A 25,329-nucleotide genomic window follows, 5' to 3' on the forward strand; every position below is an offset into this window, starting at 1 on the left:
TTTATTTGTAACAATGCTATGAAATGAGAAATCTATTTGTAGCAATTTTTTTATTTTTTATTTTTTTGGTCTATGCCGCCGCGCTGCTTAAAAAAAATTAATGGCGGGCCACAAGTGTCCCCCGGGCCACAGTTTGGACACCACTGGTTCTAAGCACTTGTTGAGGTGGACCACAGCGCACAAAATGGAGTATAATTTCAATCAATTGAACATTAACGGTCACAACACACTAATCTGATCAAAGTTGACTTAAAAATTAAAGTAAATTACACTCCGGGACTGTAGGGGGAGCCTCGGAGCACCTAAAACGATCCTTCCTGACTGCCAAGGTTAATTCATTCCCTTACTAGTCTCAACCTCCCGCCTGCTTTGGCCTCTATATGACTGCCGGTGACGGTTAAGTCATTAAAAGTTAATCGGAGACGCAAGCAAAGTAGGGAAGGGGGGGGGAGGGCAAAATTGCGTTTGTCAGTGGCATCGGAAATCATCGGAAGGGGCGATGGTAGAGAACTCACACGAGCGGACAAGAAATCGTCTCTTACTAATGAACCGTCACTTCCACCTCAACATTCGTCCCACCTATTATGTCCTGTTGGCGGCGCGAGGCGACGGTGGGAAAAGTCTGCCCCACTGTACTTGTCACATCACATCTACGGGTGCGGCGGCGGCGGCGGCCGAGAGCATATGCACATGTTGTGTGTTTGGGGAGGGGGGGGGGGGTCTAGCTAAGGTCTGGGGCTGTGCCTGAGGGCCTCGCCTACGCTACAAAAGACTCCACTCAACTCGGGTTAGTCCCTCTCACTAGAATATCAACACTGACGGATTGCACACAAATAGAAGATACTCTGTGATTAAATGCCCCCCCCCCCCCTGACTCACCAATAAGCAGACTCACTTTGGTGTGGACGGGAGAGTGACGCCGTCAAGCGCTCGTCTCGGTCGTGTGTTGCTTTGTGCTCAAGAGGTAATGAAGGTGCGTGTGTGTGTGTGTGTGTGTGTGTGTGTGTGTGCGCGCGTGCTATCACTCTCTTGCTAGGGGTGACAGGTTGGTTGGGGACTAATGCAGCGCGACGGAACTGAACGTGGCCTCGAGCAAAGCAGCTGCCTGCAGCCAGTCCTCATCTGAGCTGTCAAACACACACACACACACACGAGAAGCCATTCCAATGGTGAGAGTTTAGGATCCACACACACACACACACACAGACTTCTAAACACACTCATGAGCATTATAACCCCCGTCGCCCCGACTTTTCTGCTTGTGTGGCTCGCAGACGGTAACGCTTGCTTCCGCCTGGATCGAGTGCCGGACATGACATGTGGCTGTTGCGTCACTTTTTACACTTTTTTTTTTTTTTTTTTTAAACGATGTCACAATTAGAACTTGGAGATATGGATCATGTATTTTAACATCATATGAGAGCTGAGGAAGACTCGTGGCACCAGCAAAAAAAATAAATAAATCACAACAAAAAGTATAAAAAAAAACATTATTTGTAACAAAAATAATAAATGTTTGGATAAGTTAAGTGAAATTGCAGTAGTGAATGACGTCAATGCACACCGCACCGACCCCGACTGTTACGTACCTTCAGCACATGCGCGAGAAGTAATTCCCCTCCGTACCATCGGGGGCGGTAGTCTTTATCCCTAAAGGCCAACCGGAAACCTCTCTACGGGGGCGGGATATAAAAAAGTAAACAATGCATACCGATTACTTTGACTAATTTAAAACAGTTGCTATACTTCAGTCAAGTATCTCTTTAATGTTAATTGGACACATGATTAATCAATTTAAAGTTTCAAATGGAACTCTCTGAGAAGTGTCGTCAAACTTTGCACGAGCCGCGTGGCTTTTCGTCACCTCAAGATTGGAAGTGTGGATTTTGTGAGACAATAACGGGTGAAAATAGATTAGATACATTTGAACAGGCCTGTTTTGTAAAAAAAAAAAAATTGTTTCTGCCTATAAAATGCGTTAGTTCGCGCTTTGTCTTATTTATTGCATCACTCATGGCTCTAAGACCCTTGAAAAAGAGTTTGAGAATGTGTGTCCACGGTCATAGTGTTAAAGGCTTTTTGTGTGGTAGTGGTGCCGCTGTGAGTGTATGCAAAAAAAAATGTGGGTATAAATTTTTTTTTTGGGGGGGGGGCGGGATTCAAGGAATTTCGCAAAGTATCCTTGGCCATAATATTGAACCCGCAGTCGCTCCTGATGCTGCGTCATTGGTTAGTAGGCGGAAAGTAGAAACAGAAGCGGCCTGAGCAGCAGACGTGGCAAATCCAGGTCAAGAAAGTAAAAACCCTGCCACAGGTTGGCTTTAGCCCCAGAAGCTAGCTAGCTAGCTAGCTAGCTATCTAGCTAGCTCCCTAGCAGGTAAACGTGCACCATGAGAGCTAGCTAGCACCTGAAAGTAAAAACCCTGCCAAAGTTTGGCTTTAGCACCTGGGGCTTAAGCTAAACTGTAGCAGGGTTTTTTACTTTCTGGACCTGGATTTGCCACCTCTGATGAGCAGGAAAAAAAGTGTTGATGATTGTAAAGGCCCCTAAAGAGACTTTTTCCAGATTTGGCTAAATCTGAGTTTTATAATCTGTCAAGTGGAATCTTGATTTGAATGGGAATGAGGGGAGCCACTTCAACTGGCCGGGAGTCGGCCGCATTCTATCCGCCCAATTCAAAGTCTAGGAAAACAAAGAAAGAAAACTCCACCTTTAATTGATCTGACTTACACACAAAGAAAGTTTTAAAGCCGTTTGCACTTCAAACGACGTTCAAGGCTCGCAAGTAGACGCACAAGCGATGTAATCGAACTTGATTGGCACTCGTGAAAGAACTGTCGCGCTTTTAATACAGAGCTGACGATTTTCTTGCTGCCCTTGCGCAATGGCATATCACCAGTGTTTAATTTGCGACAACTCACTAAAGAATAAATGGGTTTGAATTCAATTGATGGTGGCCCATGGTTTAACTACCCCCATGTTTACATCCAAGATGGGGTGGTTACCATGGCGATGGAGTGCCCCTCTTAACTGGTGCACTCAGGAATAATGCATTGTTGAACATTGCCTGAGGCTAGTCACACACATGCATACACACACACACACACACACACACTAATCCTTAACATCTGCTATAGCGTATGTGTGTGTGTGTGTGTGTGTGTGTGTGTGTGTCTGGTTTTCTCACTGCAAACTCATTGATAATCAGTTAAGGTGGGCTCTATTAAGTTCACTGGTAGTAGTCTGCCATACACTCTTCTGTGTGTGTGCGTTGAGAAGGCAGATTAAATTGAGGGCTGAATGAGCCTACCACACTACTGGTGCTCCCTCTAGTGGCCGGGGACCATTACTTTTTTCTCACTCACTTTCTCACATACAATAATGGATTTCTTCTGCACTGTGAAGAAGAAGAGCATGTCATTTAGACGGCGAGGTTCCCAGGTTGTTTTGGAGATAATCTAGATTGGGGATGGGCAATTTAAATGCTGCAGTCAGTGCTACTTGGGGGGGCACATAGGACCAAGCACTTCCCACCCCCCCCCCCCAAAAAAATTTTTATTTTTAGAGATGGACAAAACAAAATAAAATAAAAAATACCTGCTCTTAGTATATTAAATTTTAACAAAATTTAAAATAACAATATACTGTGTGTTAGAATTTGGGGGTTTGTAAAAATAAATAAATCTGTAGATTTTTATTTTTCAATTTATTTTTTATTTGGGGGGGTTATATTTTGATATATATTTTTTACGGGATTTTTTTTCCCAATTACTCCCTGTTTTTTGTGAAAAAATGTATGATGAATGTTTATTAGCCTTTTGGAGCGAATTTGGGGGTTTGTTTGATAAATACAAAATAAAAAATCTGCAGATTTTTTTCCATATTTTTTTTTAGCAATATTATTTTATATTTGGGGGTTTTGTTCGTCCCCCCCTAGATTTTGATTTCCCATTCACGCCACCGTTTTTTGGGTAATTTTTTATTTTTTTTATGATGGTTCTTCATCAGTGTTATTAGTCCTATATAGGGCCCAGTGACTTTTTTTCCCAATTACTCCCTGTTTTTCGGGGAAAAAATGTATGATGAATGTTTATTAGCCTTTTGGAGAGAATTTGGGGGTTTGTTTGATAAATACAAAATAAAAAATCTGCAGATTTTTTCCCATATTTTTTTTTAGCAATATTATTTTATATTTGGGGGTTTTTGTTCGCCCCCCCCCCCCCTAGATTTTGATTTCCCATTCACGCCACCATTTTTTTGTGTAATTTTTTTTTATTTTTATGATGGTTCTTCATCAGTGTTATTAGTCCTATATAGGGCCCAGTGACTTTTTTTCCCAATTACTCCCTGTTTTTCGTGAAAAAATATATGATGAATGTTTATTAGCCTTTTGGAGCGAATTTGGGGGTTTGTTTGATAAATACAAAATAAAAAATCTGCAGATTTTTTTCCATATTTTTTTTTAGCAATATAATTTTATATTTGGGGATTTTGTTCGTAACCTAGATTTTTGTTTCCCATTCACGCCACCGTTTTTTTGTGTAATTTTTATTTTTTTATGATGGTTCTTCATCAGTGTTATTAGGCCTATATAGGGCCCAGTGTAAATGGGATTTTTTTTTTTTTTTGTCTGCCATCTAGTGGTGAATAGTGACATTACAACTAAAGTCAATACATATTCTCAGTTTGGCACTTGTCTTTGCACTTTTTGGGTGTCAATATTTCATCTATCTATCTATCTATCTATATACAGTATATATATATATATATATATATATTATTTTTTATTTCACTGCCCATTTTTCATGAAAAATTAATGTTCATCAGCGTTTTGTGGAGATTTTTTGGGGTTTGTAATTTTATTTTATTTTTTTTCCTTCGACCTGATCTAGATATTGGATTATGCAGAGCCTGGACGCATCCTGTTGGGACCGAAGCATCCAGCGGCACACTATCCAAATCAACCCGGTGTGATAACTGCTGCAAAATCTATACTGTTGCTCGCCTCCAAGGACAGAAGCGACACCATTAGTAAGTCCCAACTTGCCTCATTGGACCTCAAGTGTATTTATAATGAGGCTCATCATTCAGAGTTGCGAAACAAACGTTAGCCATAAAAAAAAAAAAATGTGAAAAAGGGAGATGGAGTGTCATGAGATGTTTCCGAAGTCTAATTGGCAAAGTTGCAAAGTCTGCAGTGTGTGCGGCAGAGGAAATTAAAAAGTCAAACTGATGAAGCTGACTCAAATTAGAATCCCGCGCCGAAGACGTTGAACAGTTGCCTTCAGATATGAACGCATTCAGGTGACGCTTTTCCTTCTTTGTTTGCAGCCTCGCAGAATCAACACAACTTATTTTTCTTTTGTGTGCCGCCGCGCGTTTACTTTGCCATTATTAGCCGGCTCCTTTCATGCCAATGAACCTTGTTTAAATTTGAATGTGAATTTGAATTTTAGAGGATAAATGAGGGGGGGGGGGGAGAAGAAAGTGGGGAGAGAGGGCGAGAGAGTGAGGTTGTCAGTTGGCTGTCTGTGTTTAATGGAGGTCCCTGGTGTCGCCCTCAGGCTCCTTCACTTCACAATTAATGGAGGATGTCTCTGGGGAAAGCTGTGCTTCTCAATAACACCTACACACACACACACACACACACACGCCTACGCTCACACAAACACACCTAGCTAGCAAACCTCCTGGTTGAGCTGAACTCGGCACCACCGCCATGTCGGCGCCACCACCACCGAGTTGGACCGGCTGCTTGGTTGGCCTCAACTGTTTGTAGCAGTAGCGGCAGACGGCGCGTGGCTCCGCGCGCGCGCGCGCACACGCGCGTCGACACACAAGTTGCGAAAGTGGGTGTGCGCTGTCGAGATGAGAGGAGGTAGGAAGGATTGGAAGGAAGGAGCGAAATTCTTTTGCCTCACAACTCAGGCTTGATTAGATCTCGGCTCTGATCTGTCCGCTTTGGTTTTTCCTCGCTGCTTCCGATGTGTGTGTGCGTGCGCGCATGCACGATTACATATACACAACAAAGTGGACTTTCATGTGAAAGTGTAATAAGAAAACACAAGCTGTTGTCGGGACTACGACTCATTTTAATGTGTAACCATGAGACGTTAAGATATTACATTTATTTATGTCTTAACCAATAACTATTTTATGTTTGTAAAAGTCATCAGTATTGGTTTGTGGGAATCTCAATAGATGTCAAGCAGGAAAGAAAGAATCTCCAGAGGTTGTTTTTGTACCGATCACATAAAGTGAGGTAACAAAACAGATATAAGAATGTAGTCAAGCTAGAAATTAGAGATGGCCAAGTACCGTATCAGATGCCGGTAGTTGCCGGTATCGATCGGTAGTCGAGACGGCGACCAATACCTGTATTTTTGGGTTGTAGTCAAGTCCACATTCATTGAGTCCAAGACAAGTCCGAGTCCACAAAGTCTGAGTCCATGTCAATTCCAAGTCACAAAGGTCCGAGTCCACAAAGTCTGAGTCCATGTCAATTTCAAGTCACAAAGGTCCGAGTCCACAAAGTCTGAGTCCATGGCAATTCCAAGTAACAAAGGTCCAAGTCCAATTCAAGTTTGAGTCCAAGTCAAGAAGTCCGAGTCGCAAAGGTCCAAGTCCAATTCAAGTTTGAATCAAAAAGGTCCAAGTCAAGTCTGGATCATAAAGTTCAAGTCCAAGTCAAGTTCAAGTCCACAAGGTCCGAGTCCAAGTCAAGTTTGAGTCCTCAAGGTCCGAGTTTAAGTCAAGTCCGAATCACAAAGTTTGAGTCCAAGTCAAGTTCGAGTCACAAATGTCCCAGTCCATGTCAAGTCTGAGTCCACAAGTTCCGAGTCCAAGTCAAGTTTGAATCACAAAAGTCTGAGTCCATGTCAATTCCAAGTCACAAAGGTCCAAGTCCAAGTTATGTTTGAGTCCAAGTCAAGTCCGAGTCGCAAAGGTCCGAGTCCAATTCAAGTTTGAATCAAAAAGGTCCAAGTCAAGTCTGGATCATAAAGTTCAAGTCCAAGTCAAGTTCAAGTCCACAAGGTCTGAGTCTAGGTCAAGTCTGAATCACAAAGGTCCGAGTCCACAAAGTCTGAGTCCATGTCAATTCCAAGTCACAAAGTTCCGAGTCCACAAAGTCTGAGTCCATGTCAATTCCATGTCACAAAGGTCCGAGTCCAAGTCATGTTTGAGTCCAAGTCAAGTCCGAGTCGCAAAGGTCCGAGTCCAATTCAAGTTTGAATCAAAAAGGTCCAAGTCAAGTCTGGATCATAAAGTTCAAGTCCAAGTCAAGTTCAAGTCCACAAGGTCTGAGTCCAGGTCAAGTCTGAATCACAAAGTTCGAGTCCAAGTCAAGTTCGAGGCCTCAAGGTCCGAGTTTAAGTCAAGTCCGAATCACAAAGTTTGAGTCCAAGTCAAGTTTGAGTCACTAAAGTCTCAGTCCAATTCAAGTCTGAGTCCACAAGTTCCGAGTCCAAGTCAAGTTTGAATCACAAAAGTCTCAGTCCATGTCAAGTCCAAGTCACAAAGGCCCGAGTCCAAATCAAGTTTGAGTAAAAAAAGAGTCCAGTCAAGATCGAGTCCAAGTCAATTCTGAGTCGCAAAGGTCCGAGTCCAATTCAAGTTCGCATCACAAAAGTCCAAGTCAAGTCTCAGTCCACAAGGTCAGAGTCAAGTCTGAATCACAAATTTCGAGTCCAAGCCAAGTTTGAGTATACAAGGTCCGAGTTCAAGTCAAGTCCAAATCACAAAGGTCCCAGTCCAAGTGAAGTTCGAGTCACAAAGATCTGAGTCCAAGTCCAGAGAAGATCAAGACAGAAAAATACTGTTTTCACGACCGCAAACTTTTATTTCAAATTTTCAGGAATAAAAACATAGTTGTACTTGGTCGAGTCGATAAAATTAGTATTTTGCATGTCTAATGGCCGCATCAAATACTGAGTCCGAGCCAAGTCCACAACCACAAAAAACAACTACAGTCCTGGAAATGAGAAGAATAGAAAATTGCCATTTATTTAATTGAAGGGAAATGCTATACACTATTGGGATATCGATCTTTCTTTAAAAGTATCCGTCATTGTTTTCTTTTAGACATAGCTTGGATCTTCTTATTTTTCAAAACACATTACAAACATTGCTTTTTTTTTTTTTTTCCAGGAGGCTGGAACAGATTAATGGCATGTTCATTCATTTCAATGGGGAAAGATAATTTAATCCTTGTCTGGCATTTTTTTTTTCCCGCCATCAGATGGTCGGCCAACGACCACACAGGAACCTCAAAACCGAGGCGGACGCGCTAACAGCGATTCCACGACGCCGCTTTTGAGTTGAGGACGTGCTAATAATAATAATAACAAGTTGACTTGCGCGGACGGACGGCAACCTCCGACTGGATTCCTCACCTGCATGCAGCCACTTTATCCTCTGCATATTCATCAAACCGCTCATCCATATTGATGAGCTTGGCACCGAGCGCAGCGGTTGCCCAGTGGCTGCGGGGCAATGTGGGAAATTAGCCACAGCGCTAATTGTGATCCGCCGCCCCTCGAGCGCGTCAATCAAACTCGGGAAGGAGACTTTTCGGGGGGGGGGGGGGGGGGCACCTGTAGCTCCCCATACGTATGCATGAAACGGCGGGGAGAGATCGAGGGAGAAAAAGGGGAAGAGCGAGCGCACGGGGCGGGCGGGTGGGCGGGCTTACATCCAAGGCCACAGGACCACTGGGTTGCCATGGTAACCTCTGCCATCGGAGCACATGAGGCTCAGGCCCGTGATCTCAGCCAGTGATGGAGGGAGGCTGCATGAGAAATGAAATGAGCTGCAGATCCATCCAGCCAGCACCACGTCAGTCGTGGAGGGGAAAAAAATCAACCGACTTTTTCAACAAAGACAGTCCTCGACTCTTATTTTGAAGATTGGCATCTTAACAGGTTGTTGGGTGCTTTTCTAAATGGTCTGTCCTTCCTGTTTTGTGCCAGTGGAGGGAGCCTCATTATGTTGCCGCAATACACCAGAGGGATCTGCCGAGGCGGCCATTTTGCATTAACCATTCACGCCCAGCCATTTTCACTGAAGCAACCCCCTTCGCTCCCGGCTGTGATACTGGATTTTGACTGATTATGCAAGGCCCACAGAATATTGTGTTCTATTGCTATAAAAACATAAAACCTACCAAAAGAAAGATTAAGAGTCTCTTCTTTCATCAGGAAAAAAAAAGTATATTTCTATCTGTTTTGATTAGCATTAGAATATAGCTTATATATAAGTTTGGTCGTTTTTCACAAATCGGTTTAAAACAGTGGGGGCAAGAGCCTTTTTCAACATGGCCCTGGTTGATCTCTTATACTCTGCTGCCACCTGCTGGCCGTTTTTGTAATAACTATCATTGCTTTAAGCGACCTCTTCAGGTCAAAGGCTGCTTAAAAAAAATAAAAATAAAAATATACTAATATAATAGCAGACAGCCAAATAAATGGTCTTATTTCTGAGATTTCGTCACCCTCTTAAAATAATTGCCGATGTCATTTTTTTGCTCATTTTATTTTTTATTTTTGCTTAAATCATCTCCAATTTTTTTGTTTCCTGAATCTGAAAAAATGACTTAGGCGATTATTTTTAGAAGGCGTCTATGGATTGTAATTAAGATTGTATTTAAAAAAAAAAGTGTAACGTGGGTTTGAAGAGCAACTTTTTATGCAGATGTCCTCACCGTTATGCACTTTTTTTTTTTTTTTTTTACCAACAGTTGATCTGTCAATAAGAAATAATGTTAATATTATTGGTTAAAAAAAAATTTTTTCGCTGATGTCATGTCAAACCTTTGTCCAAATTTGGTTATATTCATCCATCCATCCATTATCTGAACCGCTTGTCATCGTGAGTTTTTTTTATTTTTATTATTATTATTATTAAACAAATAATTGACCAATCCAAAGTTTAGATGCAATATTTAGATGCAATATTTTCGGTTGAACAAAATTACTTTTTGTGTGTGTGTGTTTTTTTTTTTTATATGTAATTTATATATTTCTTGTGCAATGATTAATGTATATATGTGTGTGTGTTATATATTTAAATACTTCTTAATATTATTATTTTTTTAATTTGTTTTTATTATTTTCATTATCATTATTATTAGTATTATTATTATTGTGGAATGCTCCACATATTTACGGTTTCGTTTTTAAAAAGCAACCTGCCATTTTATACATCTTTAACAAAAAGTCCATTTGCTGGTCAGCTTGAGGACATTTTGTAGCACAAACGCAGCAAAATATACATATTTTTTTTATGTCTCAATTATTTGACGTATGTAGGGCAACATGCTGTTGCTTTCTGTAGTTTAAGCAAAGACATGTTAAAATATACATACATTTAATTATGCATGTTTTATCCACTATGCACGCATATCAAAAGCTATGACCAAGGAGACCTTTATAAATTCATACGCTGCGCATCGTCGTATCGCTTTTCCCCATCTTCACTTCTCATGTGACGACTTGTGCAGAAATCACGCACGGAGTTACGCCACGCTTAAAAAAAAAAACTAAAAAAAACAGCAAAACATCTCGCCAAAATTTCCCCGCCATCTCGCATTCCTGCCACTTGATGTGACGCCCTTTGACATATCATAACATTTGCCGTTATTTCACCAGGTTGGTTTTTTTTTCCCTTCCTCCGACAGCGCCTTGATGAATTGCATATCGTCGTGTTTGGAAATGCAAGACACAACAGTGGGTTGCAGGTGAGTGAAGTCATTAATATTTCCTCTGTATCAATATCACCGGCGGAAGAGTGTGCGTCCACAAAAAAAAAAAAAAAAAGTCGATGTGTGTCGAATGTGTGCTTGAGATTGACAGCTGGATGATCTCAGTGAGTAGGGCACCCCGGGATCGACTGCATAATCAGGGAGACAAAGGAGCAGAGGAAGAGATGAAGAGAGAGAGAAAAAGTGCACGTGTGTGCGTGCGCGAGTGTGTGCGAGTGCGAAGGGGGATGAGAGAAGCGCAGAATAGTAAAATTCCCAGCGGGTTGAAGGGGTTGTGTGCTCTCGTCTCTGTTTATTTCCCTGCATCCGTTTGAAATGGTTTGTGTGTATGGGTGTGTGTACCCACTCCAGGCCTCTGCCGGTGTGCGTGTGTGTGTGTGTGCGTGTGTACGCACTCCTGTATGCAAACCATCGGTGTGTGTTTGGCAGGTGTTTGATGTGTTTGCAGCAGTAAATGGGTTCGTTGTGAAAACGGCAAAGGTTCCACATCAGGAGACTTGCCAGGTAATTACACGGGAACAGGCAGGTAAAGCGGCACATGCGACAACAAACACACAAATCGCCGTGTATTGTGGCGTGTCGGGCTGTAATGTGTGCTGTTTGGCTTGCCGGCAAGCGGCGGGGTCTGTGATCTCGGGTGAGCCGCGTGAAGTCGATCTCTGCGCGGGGGTTGCTACGGCAGGAAGCGCTTTGTGCGGCGGCGCGATGACTTCGCCAAAGGAAGGAAATAAAAACAGCAAAAAGTGAACAGGGAAGCTCATGGTCGCCCGTAAGCTAGCCAACAGGTGACATTTGGCCTTTCCATTACTTTGGTAGAAGTTCATGTTGGTCTCATCAGACCGCAAAATGTTGTCCCAAAACTTTTGGCTCATCTCTGATTCGACCACGTTTCCACAACAGCAAATTCAATTTTCACTGCTCAAACCCACCTTTCTCCATACGTTGGCCTTTCCATCACTTTGGTAGACGTTTGTGTTGGTCTCCTCAGACCGCAAAATTTTGTCCCAAAACGTATGTGGCTCATCTTTTGATTCGACCACGTTTGCACAACAGCAAATTCAATTTTCACTGGTCAAACCCACCTTTCTCCATACGTTGGCCTTTCCATCACTTTGGTAGAAGTTCATGTTGGTCTCATCAGACCACAACATTTTGTCACAAAACTTTTGTGGCTCATCTTTTGATTCGACCACGTTTCCACAACAGAAAATTCAATTTTCACTGCTCAAACCCACCTTTCTCCATACGTTGGCCTTTCCATCACTTTGGTAGACGTTTGTGTTGGTCTCATCAGACCACAACATTTTGTCCCAAAACTTTTGTGGCTCATCTTCTGATTCGACCACGTTTGCACAACAGCAAATTCAATTGTCACTTGTCAAACCCACCTTTCTCCATACGTTGGCCTTTCCATCACTTTGGTAGAAGTTTGTGTTGGTCTCATCAGACCGCAAAATTTTGTCCCAAAGCCTTTGTGGCTCATCTTCTGATTCGACCACGTTTGCACAACAGCAAATGCAATTTTCACAGGTCATCTTTCTCCATACTTTGGCCTTTCCATCACTTTGGTAGAAGTTCGTGTTGGTCTCATCAGACCACAACATTTTGTCACAAAACTTTTGTGGCTCATCTTTTGATTCGACCACGTTTGCACAACAGCAAATGCAATTTTCACAGGTCAAACCCACCTTTCTCCATACCTTGGCCTTTCCATCACTTTGGTAGACGTTTGTGTTGGTCTCATCAGACCGCAAAATTTTGTCCCAAAACGTATGTGGCTCATCTTTTGATTCGACCACGTTTGCACAACAGCAAATGCAATTTTCACAGGTCAAACCCACCTTTCTCCATACGTTGGCCTTTCCATCACTTTGGTAGAAGTTCATGTTGGTCTCATCAGACCACAACATTTTGTCACAAAACTTTTGTGGCTCATCTTTTGATTCGACCACGTTTCCACAACAGAAAATTCAATTTTCACTGCTCAAACCCACCTTTCTCCATACGTTGGCCTTTCCATCACTTTGGTAGACGTTTGTGTTGGTCTCATCAGACCACAACATTTTGTCCCAAAACTTTTGTGGCTCATCTTCTGATTCGACCACGTTTGCACAACAGCAAATTCAATTGTCACTTGTCAAACCCACCTTTCTCCATACGTTGGCCTTTCCATCACTTTGGTAGAAGTTTGTGTTGGTCTCATCAGACCGCAAAATTTTGTCCCAAAGCCTTTGTGGCTCATCTTCTGATTCGACCACGTTTGCACAACAGCAAATGCAATTTTCACAGGTCATCTTTCTCCATACTTTGGCCTTTCCATCACTTTGGTAGAAGTTCGTGTTGGTCTCATCAGACCGCAAAATGTTGTCCCAAAACTTTTGGCTCATCTCTGATTCGACCACGTTTCCACAACAGCAAATTCAATTTTCACTGCTCAAACCCACCTTTCTCCATACGTTGGCCTTTCCATCACTTTGGTAGACGTTTGTGTTGGTCTCCTCAGACCGCAAAATTTTGTCCCAAAACGTATGTGGCTCATCTTTTGATTCGACCACGTTTGCACAACAGCAAATTCAATTTTCACTGGTCAAACCCACCTTTCTCCATACGTTGGCCTTTCCATCACTTTGGTAGAAGTTCATGTTGGTCTCATCAGACCACAACATTTTGTCACAAAACTTTTGTGGCTCATCTTTTGATTCGACCACGTTTCCACAACAGAAAATTCAATTTTCACTGCTCAAACCCACCTTTCTCCATACGTTGGCCTTTCCATCACTTTGGTAGACGTTTGTGTTGGTCTCATCAGACCACAACATTTTGTCCCAAAACTTTTGTGGCTCATCTTCTGATTGGACCACGTTTGCACAACAGCAAATGCAATTTTCACAGGTGAAAAACATCTTTCTCCATACTTTGGCCTTTGCATCACTTTTATAGAGGTTCGTGTTGGTCTCATCAGACCGCAAAAATTGTCCCAAAACTTTTGTGACTTATCTCTGAACATCTTTGTAAAATCCAATTGGACCACGTTTGCACAAAAAGCGAATTCAATTTTCGCAGGTCAAACCCATCTTTCTCCATACTTTGGCCTTTCCATCACTTTGGTAGCAGTTCATCTTTGTCTCATCAGACTGCAAAATTATGCCCCAAAACTTTTGTGGCTCATCTCTGAACTTCTTTGTAAAATCCAGTTGAACCATGTTTGCACAACAGCAAATGCAATTTTCACAAGTCAAACCCAAAGCCTGTTTTGATCTGAACCCCAAACACAAAAACTAAAGAATTTAGACGGGACTGTATAAGAAACATCACATTGGTAGCCAATGCTAATGTGAGATGGCTACAAAAAGTGCAATCATATTTTCTGCTATTTCCATGACAGCGTTTAATGACCTTCTTTATATGCACGGGGACGTGGCAGCCAGATTTTTTTTTTGTGGGGGGGGTACAGCACCTTTTTAATTAAGCTCTACTGAGCTAAATGTACCCACCGAGGCCACTTAAGGGCCTTCTCCGAGTCCTCCGAGTCCACTTTAACAAGCACTGCAGCATCTAATAGAATTGAAAGTCACATTCAAACAAAAGGTTGCCATCGCAGTGTCGGGCATGGCTATAATGATCATAAAAGGGCATGATTTCATTAGTACTTTTTGTACTGTTGGGGGGGGGTGTAGTCTTCAAAATGATTGGCTGAAAATAAATATGTTATATATATATATATATATATATATATATTGGGAAGCGCGAAAGGTCTTACTTTTGATTGTGACATGCAAGCAGCAGGGTTATATTATTTTGGGGAGGTTTCACTATATTTGTTTTTTTTTTTTTAATTCAGTTTGTTTTTAGAATAAGTTTGTTAAAAAAATAATGCTTTGTTTTAGTTTAATTTTACTAGCTTTAGTATTAGTTTTAGTTTTTTTATTTAGTGTTTATTGAATGCAATATATTTTTTATTCTTTTTTTAAAAAGGTCACCAAGTGTTGCATAATAAAGTTACCTACAATTTGCAAATGACTATTTGACCTTCCTTCTTTTGTAAGGACTTTTTAAATGAACCCTGAAAGCTCACATACGATATTAATTGACAAAGATGTAAATAAAATACATTTTGGCTATGTTTATAGTTGTTTTTTAGTTACTTGCATTAAAATTAAATATAGTTTCAGTTAGTTGTAAGCATTCTTCTTTTAAAACTCAAATTGAGAAAAAACATTTCCCTTAATGAAAGGGAAATGTTTTTTCTCAATTTGAGTTTTTTTTGTTGTTTTTCATTGCCTATAACAACCTTAGTTTTCACAATATATATAACTCGTACAATTAGTAGGTGGCCTTGTGTCGCATATATTTGCAGTATCTGCACGGGTTTAAAAGCTTTTTTCAAAGTGCTAAGATCAACTTACTCCTAAAGCTTTCCTTTATCTGCTTCATCTTGTTAATTCAATCTACACAATGCACATTATCACTCGCAACATGCAAACAGCCCCGCGTTAAAAGATTACGGAGATTACTGCAGGAATTACGCAATCGAAGCTCTTCAACCTGCTGAGGGCCTTCTTGCATGCGGACAATTACAATGTCTGTGCGTGTGTGTGTGTGCGTGTGTGTTTTGTCTTTTGCTCTGACAGTGCAGCAGGTTAATCTCGCCCCGGGCTGCGGTGCCAAAGTGGCGCCCTCTGCTGGTCGGGACATGAACAGCAGAAAGATGGGAAAGACTATTCAAAATGTTGACTTAAATTCTCTCTGAGTCTTAACACAATCATTTGTTGACTTTAGACATACAAAATATCTCTTCGTGCCCTTTTTTATTGCTTCTCATCCCCACAATTTGATCTTAATCCTCACCTCGTTGCTGCTCATTTCAAAATAAAAGCGGCTGGGAAATAATGGCGAGACTTTTGGCTTTCCGTGTGATGTCGGGCAGCACTCGCGAGAAGTTAATGAGCATCGATCCGCGCACAGACGCACGCGCACCAGGCCCACTCAGCCCAACAGCTGCTCGAGTTAAGTTTGAAGATCAATTTTATAGCATCGCTTGCTGGCTGTGGACTTAAAAAAAAAAAAAAAAAAAAGTTCATCAGTGACCGTGTGCAAGAGCGGCGATTGATTGCTTGGATGGAGCAAGAAATCGGAATGAAAAATGAGACTTTTATTCGAGTGGGGGGGCGGGGCGTTATTATATTTTGATATTATTATCATTTATTATTATCAAGCCTCATGCGTCATCTCCAATATGGCTGGCGAGTTGTGGCTGTCCGTTGGTGGCAGATTGGCCTTTGCTGAACTATTTCAGCAGCAGCTGACACGTGTCTGCCCTCAATGAACCTCTCAATTGACTTCAGGACTAATTACGCACACAAAAGAACAACAATTAAACGCACTAATTGGCAACACAAACCAGTAATGATACCCCAACGCCCATAGAAAGAGAGACATCCATGAAGCCGTTTTAAATACTAAATAATATCAAATAGTTTTACTCGCCAGTGTGTTTTAATTCGATTGTGATAGAAACGAAAAAAAGGAAAACTGAAGTAAAAAAAAAAAAAACGGTCAATAAAGATTTTTTTTTTTGTCTATTGGTCAATCTGTTTCTCCCTGACTGTCCATTTGTCAGCGACCACCTGTTTCCTGCCTCCTCACCTCACGCACTGCATGCATGGGCAGAAATTAATTTGCTGCAAAACAAGGCGCTGACGCCCCCCCCCCCCTGAACCCCCCCTCCCGCAAACTGACAAGTAAATCCCTACAATTAGCAGATCCATATTAGCATATTAACCTGTGCTTCCCGTCCGTGGCGCATCCTTTATCTAGGTCAGACACCATTTCGCTTAATTGCTTTTTTTTTTTTTTTTTTTTTTCTAGGGAGGACAAACATCTTTTGGGCCGTTTGTTTATGTTCCACGCCATGATTACGGCAGTCGTTATCCGGCTGGAAAAAAAAAAAAAAAAGTTCGAGCCCGAACACGACTGTTGCGGGGCCGACCTAACGGACGCCATATGAGGCTGCAAGTGATTAAAATGAAAACAGACTCGAAAACAAGATGGGCGCATGCGCACGGAGGCAACAGACGCAACCAACTCATCCCCCCCCACAATAATTCTATTTTTTAAGGCGGATATTAAATTATCCAAGTCTACCTAATAAAATGACCTTTTTTTTTTTTTTATCTTCCTGCTGGTATAATTGTCAAATCACCACACGCGTTAGGATTGTCTTCCTGTCTTGCATTGTTTTCCGCTCTAAAAATATATCAACGAAAGCCGCAGCTCCCAGCAGAAAAGCAAATGGGCTGATCAAAATTCTCGCCTGTGGGCTTTAGTGCGTTTTGGGCCTTTCCCTGCCTCGTCAGGCGGCAGATGGACTGGCTCCTGTCCGGAGATCAGCGCGCATCTGGTGCATGAGGAGCTTCCAGCCCTCCGGTGTATGTACAAGCGGGGCCACAATTAGATCATTTTAAGTTTTATTTTTTACATGGGGACTTTTTGTTTATGTATTTATTGTTTAGTTTTTTTTAACTAATTGAAATCATTCCGAATGAAGATCTCTGGTCACCTGTTACTATAGTTAATCTAAACCAGCCGTGTAACACGCGGAAGTTGATTATTTTTTATTTTTTAAATACATCACGTCGTTTATCAAGTCGTTTATTCGTCGATTTAGCACAGTAGTTGTTATAGCTTTTATACTTTTATTAAAGAAACAGCTTGATTTAAAACAAAAAAACAGCTTTAAAAATTTAATTCTCCCGTCGCAGACGACTTCCGGTAAAACGCCGCCATTTTAAAGTGGCATACAAACGACGTCACTACGCATTTACGTGGAGCCACGACGGAGCATGCGCATTGCGCACCGATTAAACGGAATGTTATTATTCCAGTCTTTTCGTTACGATTGAGGTGTTTATATTGATTATTTTCATTCCGTTTGGTCATTATGGATCATTCTAATCAACTTCATGTCAACCTGGAAGAAAATGAGAGGAGATAAAAATCATCTGTAATGACATAAGAATGACCATAAGAGCTACCTCTTTTTCTTTTCTTTTTTTTTTTGCCTCGTGTAGGCCAACTCCCCACCTCTCTCTCTCTCATTCATTCATTCATCCATCCATCCCTTTCATCCTTCCACCCTCCAGCTCAACCATGGCCGGGATGTGACAACCGGCCTTCGTGGAGCTCAGGTTTGACGCTGAGCCTGCAGGGCACAAAAAAAAAAAAAAAAAAAAAAAATCGAGTGGTTAATTAAAATATTTAAACCTTGAGAACTTTAAAGAGGCTATGGGAACGTGTTGCTGATTCAGTCGTCCACTTTAGTGACGAAACAGGAAATATTACCAGGATTGGACAAATAAAGATGCGGCTTATATGTTAATCATTAATATGAATTTATTATTGTTGTTGTTGTGACATCGATGAGGACAGTGCGAGAGGGCGTGCATGCAGGAACAGATGGATGGGTTAAATAGTTGCTTAATTAAAGTGCAGGCAGAGTCTCTATGCATGGCGGCGTCTGGGCGTCAGCAGTCTGCACTTTTAATAATATCACACACCAAGAGTGGCTTTGCTTACAGCTGACTAGCACCACTAAAAAAACAAAACAAGACTTGATTGGGGCTTATCTCCATCATGCTCGTCGAGTCGTCGCTGTGAATGGTAAAGAAATGTGACAGTTATAGTCAGACGGTGCGTGTTGCTCCCCTCCCACCTCCTCCTCCTCCTCCTCCTCCTCCTCCTCCTCTACAACTTGCTTTTGCTCCTCTCCAGGCTGTGGCCGTGAGCTTTACATTCTCCACTTCACGTTTTGTTTTGCTGTTTCTTCCTAGGCTGCCCAAGGGCAACGACTATAGCTATAGGTGCTGTTTCTATTCCTTAAACAGACGGCAGAAAATAGTCACACGGTCCACTGTTATCTCACATGAGCGCCTTTATTCCAGTGTGTTTTTTTTTTAAATCTTAATTCACAAGGTAAAAAAAATCGTTAATAACATTCGGCGCGTACACAAGTGAGTAAAATCACGAGCACATATACAAGTAAAATCAATTCAATATTAATGACAATTAAAAAATCAAGATATAAAATTGAAGAGTAAAACGTGCGTCAGTGTTGTTTTCCATACGGCGAAAAACAATAGGCTACATGAAAAATATTTAAGGAAAATAATGGATTTGAAAAGCAAAGGGAGTAAAATGCTATGCTTTAAATATCAATAAAAGAAATCAGCAATCGTTGCAGTGTTAAAAAAATAAATAAAGAGAACCGCAATCGTAGCTAAATAATACAAATGTCGAAAGTGCCATTTTCAATCGTTTCTGTTAAAAGCGTAAAATCAACGAATGTGCGTAAACAAAAAAAAATACACTAATAGAAGTTATTTTGTTTAGAAATCAGACAAAAACATATTTCTAAACATGCAAAAAGTATCACAAATACCCCGTATCAACTGTTTTAACAATTAAAATCACCCCCCGGCCCTATAAGGAAATATTCGATAATAATGCTCGAAAGTAAACTTACATTTTCGTTCGAAAATCCGTTTGCAAAAATCAAATCAAAAGAAGCCTAAGCTGGTATGATTTTTATTTTTTTCCATATAATTTAAAAAAAAAAAAAAAAAGACGGTGAAAGATGAGCAGACGAGACGACCAGGCACAAACAGGTCAAAAAGCGAAATGTCCGCCAAAAAGGGAGCAAAAATGTTGAAAGCAGCACGTGCTTCCTTATCAAGGCGAAGATACAATATTTATTCCTGGTCTCCCGGGATCCTCCGCTCCGTCTATTGTCCTCCCATTCCTCAGTGCTGATGCTTAATTTTCCAAACTTCCAAATTACCAAGGGACCTACGACATCAGCCGAGAAATACCCTGCAAGTACAAAATCCGTGAGCCAGCCCCGTCCGTGCAGAGGGGAGACGCTCGCCTCGCACCACCAGCGTTTTGCTGCATGCCCTTCCTTATTGCACACGCAAGGCGCAAGACGGGAAGGGAGACTTTTACCATTTCTCGCACATTTTGGGGATTTTAACGCTTTTTTTTTTTCCTTTCGGAGAGGAGAGAGAGAGAGGGGGGGGGAAAGCAGCGGGTTACTTTGGAGAGAAAAAACACAATGTCAGCGACCTTCCCGGGACTTGTCCACGACGCAGAGGTAAGTTCGTTATTTTATTTATTGGAAAATATTAAAGCGCGTTCGTTAAATTCGTATTTATTCGTATGTGGAGGGCGGCGTATAATAAGAACATTATGTGAGCTATAATATAACCATATAATTTTTTTCTCCCAATAATAATAATAATAATAAATAGGCTGCTACTCCTGTTGCGGAGCGTTTTTGGCGGTGACATGTTGACGCGAAACGACAAGGCGCTTCTCGTTCTCATCCCGCAGATACGTCACGACGGATCAAACAGCTACCGGCTCATGCAGCTCGGGTGCCTGGAGTCCGTGGCCAACTCGTCGGTCGCCTACTCCTCCTCGTCCCCGCTCACGTACCCGGCGCCGGCGGGCACCGAGTTCGCCTCGCCCTACTTCTCCGCCAACCACCAGTACACCCCCCTGCACCACCAGTCCTTCCACTATGAGTTCCAGCACTCGCACCCGGCCGTGGCCCCGGAGGCCTACGGGCTCAACTCGCTGCACTCGGGTCAGTACTACCAGCAGATCCACCACGGGGAGCCGGCGGACTTCATCAACCTGCACAGCGCGCGCTCGGCGCTCAAGTCGTCGTGTCTGGACGAGCAGCAGCGGCGGGAGCTGGGCTGCCTCGACGCGTACCGGCGACACGACCTGTCGCTTATGACGTCACACGGATCCCAGGCCTACGGCGTCGGGATGCACCATCCGGACCAGAGGCTGCTGCCTGCCGCCGGCCTGGGGCTCCCCGCGGCCGCCGACGACCTACAGGTAACCTGTGTGCGAAGACTCCCCCCCCCCCCCAAAAAAAAACTTAACAAAAAAACGTTTTTATTTATACTTTAACTCAATAGTCAAGTGCGCATATTTTACTTTAGAAAAAAATATCTAATGGCACACCACCCAACAAAAATGTGACAGAAAAGTGGATAATGTACAAATGTATTTTATTGACTCGTACCTTTATTTAAATCACAAAATCGTCGAGGTCAAACCCTTTTCACTTATGTCAAGACATCTAGAATAGTATTGTACTCATGGTGTTCAAAATCTCATTTTTGTTCAGTTATTACACACTTATTACACAGTTAAAACACATGAACAATGTTTTTTTTCCCCCAATACTAAGCTCAGTGGGCTTCTGCAACAAATATTGAACGAATAAATAAATTATAATGACATCATATTATTTTAAGCTAATATTCACGCTAGCCCAATCCAAAACAGTCGCGTAGTCCAATGCAAAAAAATACAATCTAGTGCAATTGAGTAGTGTGATTTAGTTATCGTATAAAACCTTTATTTAAATGACAAGATCGTTGAGGTCAAGCCATCTTTTTTCAATGATGTCAAGAGGATATGCAGCAATGGAAACAACAACAGAATAGCATCTAGAATAGTATTGTACTCATGATAATAAAAATCTCATTCCATGTACTCCCTGTTCACTACAGCTTTTTATACCGTTATTACACAGTTATAACGCATGAATAATGGTTTGCGAATACTACTCAGCTCGGTGGCTTTTTCTAACAAATATTGAACAAATAAATCAATTATGATTACATTATATTGTTTTAGGATTAATAATCGCGCTCGTCCAATCAAAAACAGCCAAGTGTGTGTTCCCAACACCAGTGCCCCACTGGCCTACAATCACCCCCCCACCCCCCCTCCCCTCCGCACCCCACTCCACTCCCAACCATAATTCTCAAATATGAGTGGGAAGGAGGGCGCCAGATGTCTTCCAGTCTGCCGACTGTGCCGGGTCCCAAAGTCGGAGGAGGTCTGCTCATGAAGAAAAGCGAGTAATGCTGCATATCATTCATCTGGCGAGACCATTTGCTTGCCAGCAAATAAATCGGGAGGGCGAACGTGACCGTACAACGAGTAAATGTCAAGTGTGCACGGGGCCGCCGCGCCGCCCCGTGTGAAAGGCAGGCGTCGTTTTTTTTTTTTTTTTCTAAAGGTTAATTGACTGGCAGTCTATACAATCCTCGTCAAATCCGCCCTTTATTTTTTTTTTCCACGCGCACACGTGACCCACATTTTACATAATTCTTTTGGATGTAAAGAAGTAGTGGAGATGAAAAGTGTGTGTGTGTGTGTGTGTGTGTGTGTGTGTGTTGAGGCGAAGAAAAGCGGCTGGTTTCTCTATTCTGCGGTCAAAGGCGGATTAACGGATCGGGCTCGCGGACACAAAAGCCTCCTCGAGCACCATAAAGCAACCGTACTTTATCCAATTACCGACTTAACGTCAATCAACTTTGTTACTTATGCGGCGACATCTGAGCAGATTTAAACAAGCTTCCAGTTAAACACGCTGACAAATAATTTCGCTCACGTTAAGCAATTTAGAATCCACAATATGACCGGATTATTGTTGTTATTATTATTATTATTATTATTATTTTAAAATTGAAAAAATCTTTAGTCTTCGTTGGATTATGATTTAAATGTGATATACTGTATTTTCATCACAGTATATGCAATTATGTAAAATATATATATATATATATATATATATACATTCGTTCATGTATTTACAGCAGCATTTTTAAAATAATTTAGGTGGGCATTAAATGTAATATTCTTAAATTGCATATTGACTGAGAAAGCGCAACAACAAGAAAATAGCGCAGTTTTTGGTCCTTTATCGGGTTTAAAAAAAAAAAAAAAAAGAGAGAAAAAGAAAGAAAGAACGTGATCCGGCACAAGGCGTGAACGGAACAGATGCGCCAAATGGTTCCGTGCAGCCCACTGTCATCTTTTTGAGCGCCTTAAAGAGATTTTCACGGCCAACAAAAGCAGCTGCCACACCTTTCCCCCTCGTCCCTAAGCTAATTCATGCAAGACCTTTTGCGTTTTGTATATTGATTTTATAATCACTTTAGCTTCGCGATGGAATAAAAAGAAACAGAACAGGAGCTGGTGTTATGTATAACACCCCCCCCCCTCTCCCCAACCAACCACACCACCACCCCAAAAAAAAAATAGACGAACTACAACAAGCTTGATTCTAATCGGAGGCGCAGGCCTCGAGGCTCGCACGGGGGGGGGGGGGGGGGGGGGTTGTTAAGTGTTGTTGGGGGAAGAAAAAAAAAAGAAAAAAGAAGGTGTTGTTCTTTCTTGATGACATTGTTGATAGTGCTGATCCGGAACAAAATGGCGGCGACCGCGCAACAGGTTGCCATAGTTTTTATTTGTCCTATCCTGCTTGTTTTTGAAAATTAAAATATTGCGGATGATGTACATTTATATATTGCTGCCAATTTTAACTAATACTAATTATATTAGCTATTTTTAGCATGTCACGTTCGTATTTATAATTGTATCTCATTCAGTGCAACGTGTTACACGAAGTGCCTTTCTGATTGGCTGAGCTCCAATCACATGGTTGTACTCATTCTTGAATGGACTTCAGATGACCAAATATGAGCCACATCTGGACCGCCACATCATTTTATGAAATCAAAAGGAGCATGTTTTTAATTTTTTTTATTTTAATGCTAAACCTGCACTGTACTGTTATTTATTTATTCTGTGTTGACTTGATAATTGTGTGCCTTTATACTTAAAATTGCTGCAGGTTTATGTGTGGCCATTTTAAATGACAAAATGTCCACCTGTTGCCCCCCCCCCCACCACCACCAAAGTGCTAATTGTCATCCCACTCGTGCTAATGAGCTCATATCTCCACAGGGCTCCATGGAAGCGCAGTGTGGCCTCGTGCTCAACGGCCAAGGGGGCGTCATCCGGAGAGGTAAGAGCCACTTCCGCTTTGCCGTCTTTTCACCTGTCTTCGCTTTTTTTTTTTTTTTTTTGTATACACCTCATAGGCCGTGAACGCTCCTCACGTACTGACACAAGACAAGACAAGAGAGCAGCAAGGCAAACACGCCTGAACACCCCACACACACACGCGTGCGCGCTGTCAGCATGTTGTTACACGGATCGCTTGTAACCGAGAGGATGCGCGCAGCTTCCTGTTTCCGGTCTGAAATCGCTTAGCAGTCACGTGTTTATATATGCAAATGTTATCCCGGACACAATAGCAATTTGGAAAATTAAGAGTCTTATCACGGCGTTATTTAATTATTTTAAGATACAACTTGATTCAACTTAATTTTGAAGTTATATGCATAATAACAATAATAAATATGCATAACTTGCTCAAACACTAATATAGTTAAATTAAATTAAATAAAAAGTTCAATGTACTCTTAAAGGAAGAACTAACTTGATATAATTAATTTAGTTATTAGCTGTATCCCCCCTTTTTTTTTTTTTTACTTTGAGTAACCTATATGGGCAGGCTATTAATCTATTTAATTAATATTTGACTTTACAGTGTATGCGCCACGTGGCTCTTGATTTTTATTAAACAATTGTTAATTGGATAGAATTTGTGATAAAACTAAATTCTAAATGAATGTAGGGATTATCATATTGTTTCCAAAAAAAAAACTAATTCAACGCAATCACAATTGTTCAATAATATTTTTCTATTGACAAAATTAAATGTGTTGATTTTAGAATTTATATTATAGTGGCTGTGTGTTTTTATTTTTTTTATTACAAAATCCTAGAAACACGTCACAATCCAAAAACAAATCCTGAAAATGATCTTTGTGAAGGCAGATCAGGATCAAAATTGATTTATAGTTGTAACTAATCAATGCAGTCAGGTTGTTGTTTTTAATCCGAAGCAAATGCATCATTTTCTAAAGGAGTTATCTGAATTATTTGGCTTTAATATTTTTAATTGAATTTCATTTGTTACAGAAAAGTGTCATTTTCCTGTGCTCTGAATGGGGAGTTAAAACAGTCCACTGGTTTGTTTACGTTCTTTTTCCACCTATAGCAAAAGCTGCTGTTTTTAAAGACTGCGTGTGTTTGTTAGGGAAATATTTAGCCCGGCGTGCTTTTCCATACGGGGAGGAAAGCTGCGTGTTTCTAGTTAAATTTTTCATCAGGCCTTCCTAGGTTTTGGGGCTTTTCTGTCGGATTGACGCGGGAATCCCTCCGCTATCACATTCGGTTAATGGTGCGCACAATTTGGCCCTGAGCTCAGCCGCCGCAACCATCACAACCAATAATCTTTGCTTTAGCTCGCACTCCTGTATCGATAGCTTCTCTCGCCTCGGGCGCACGCTTTGATATGCTAATGAAGAGCGGGGCCCCGGATTCAGCCGAGATCATATTAATGTTGTTCTTTCTGACTGCGGCTTTGCAGGCATGAATATTCACGTAATCCGTTTTTTCTTCTTCTTCTTTTTTTTTTTACCCCCCATCAGAAGAAAATCAGTCACGAAACGCGCTCGATGTACTTAAAGAGTCGTCTGCGCTTTTAATCAGCCTGCGACCCCCACTTCCGGTTTCGGGCGTGACGTCACCGCGTGCACGCGCAGCCCAGACGCAAGTCACGCGTGCTTGT

General features: G+C 41.6%; 1 protein-coding gene across 6 annotated transcripts in view; it reads left to right on the forward strand.

The window, feature by feature from the left end:
* tfap2d (transcription factor AP-2 delta (activating enhancer binding protein 2 delta)) overlaps positions 1–25,329 on the forward strand; it is an 85,897-nt gene that overhangs the window by 53,107 nt on the left and 7,461 nt on the right. For 3 of the 6 annotated variants that reach the window (XM_077552931.1, XM_077552932.1, XM_077552933.1), the window contains 4 exons: positions 4,894–5,032; positions 10,677–10,736; positions 19,813–20,663; positions 23,595–23,655. In XM_077552931.1, coding sequence (XP_077409057.1) covers positions 20,103–20,663; positions 23,595–23,655 — 622 coding nt within the window. In that variant the 5' untranslated portion in view covers positions 4,894–5,032; positions 10,677–10,736; positions 19,813–20,102. Of the gene's footprint in view, positions 1–4,893; positions 5,033–10,647; positions 10,737–19,704; positions 20,664–23,594; positions 23,656–25,329 lie in introns of those variants that run through there. The other 3 variants (XM_077552930.1, XM_077552935.1, XM_077552934.1) reach the window with 3 other exon arrangements.

The sequence above is a fragment of the Vanacampus margaritifer genome, chromosome 19 (assembly GCF_051991255.1).
Source record: "Vanacampus margaritifer isolate UIUO_Vmar chromosome 19, RoL_Vmar_1.0, whole genome shotgun sequence".
Taxonomy (NCBI): Eukaryota; Metazoa; Chordata; class Actinopteri; order Syngnathiformes; family Syngnathidae; genus Vanacampus; species Vanacampus margaritifer.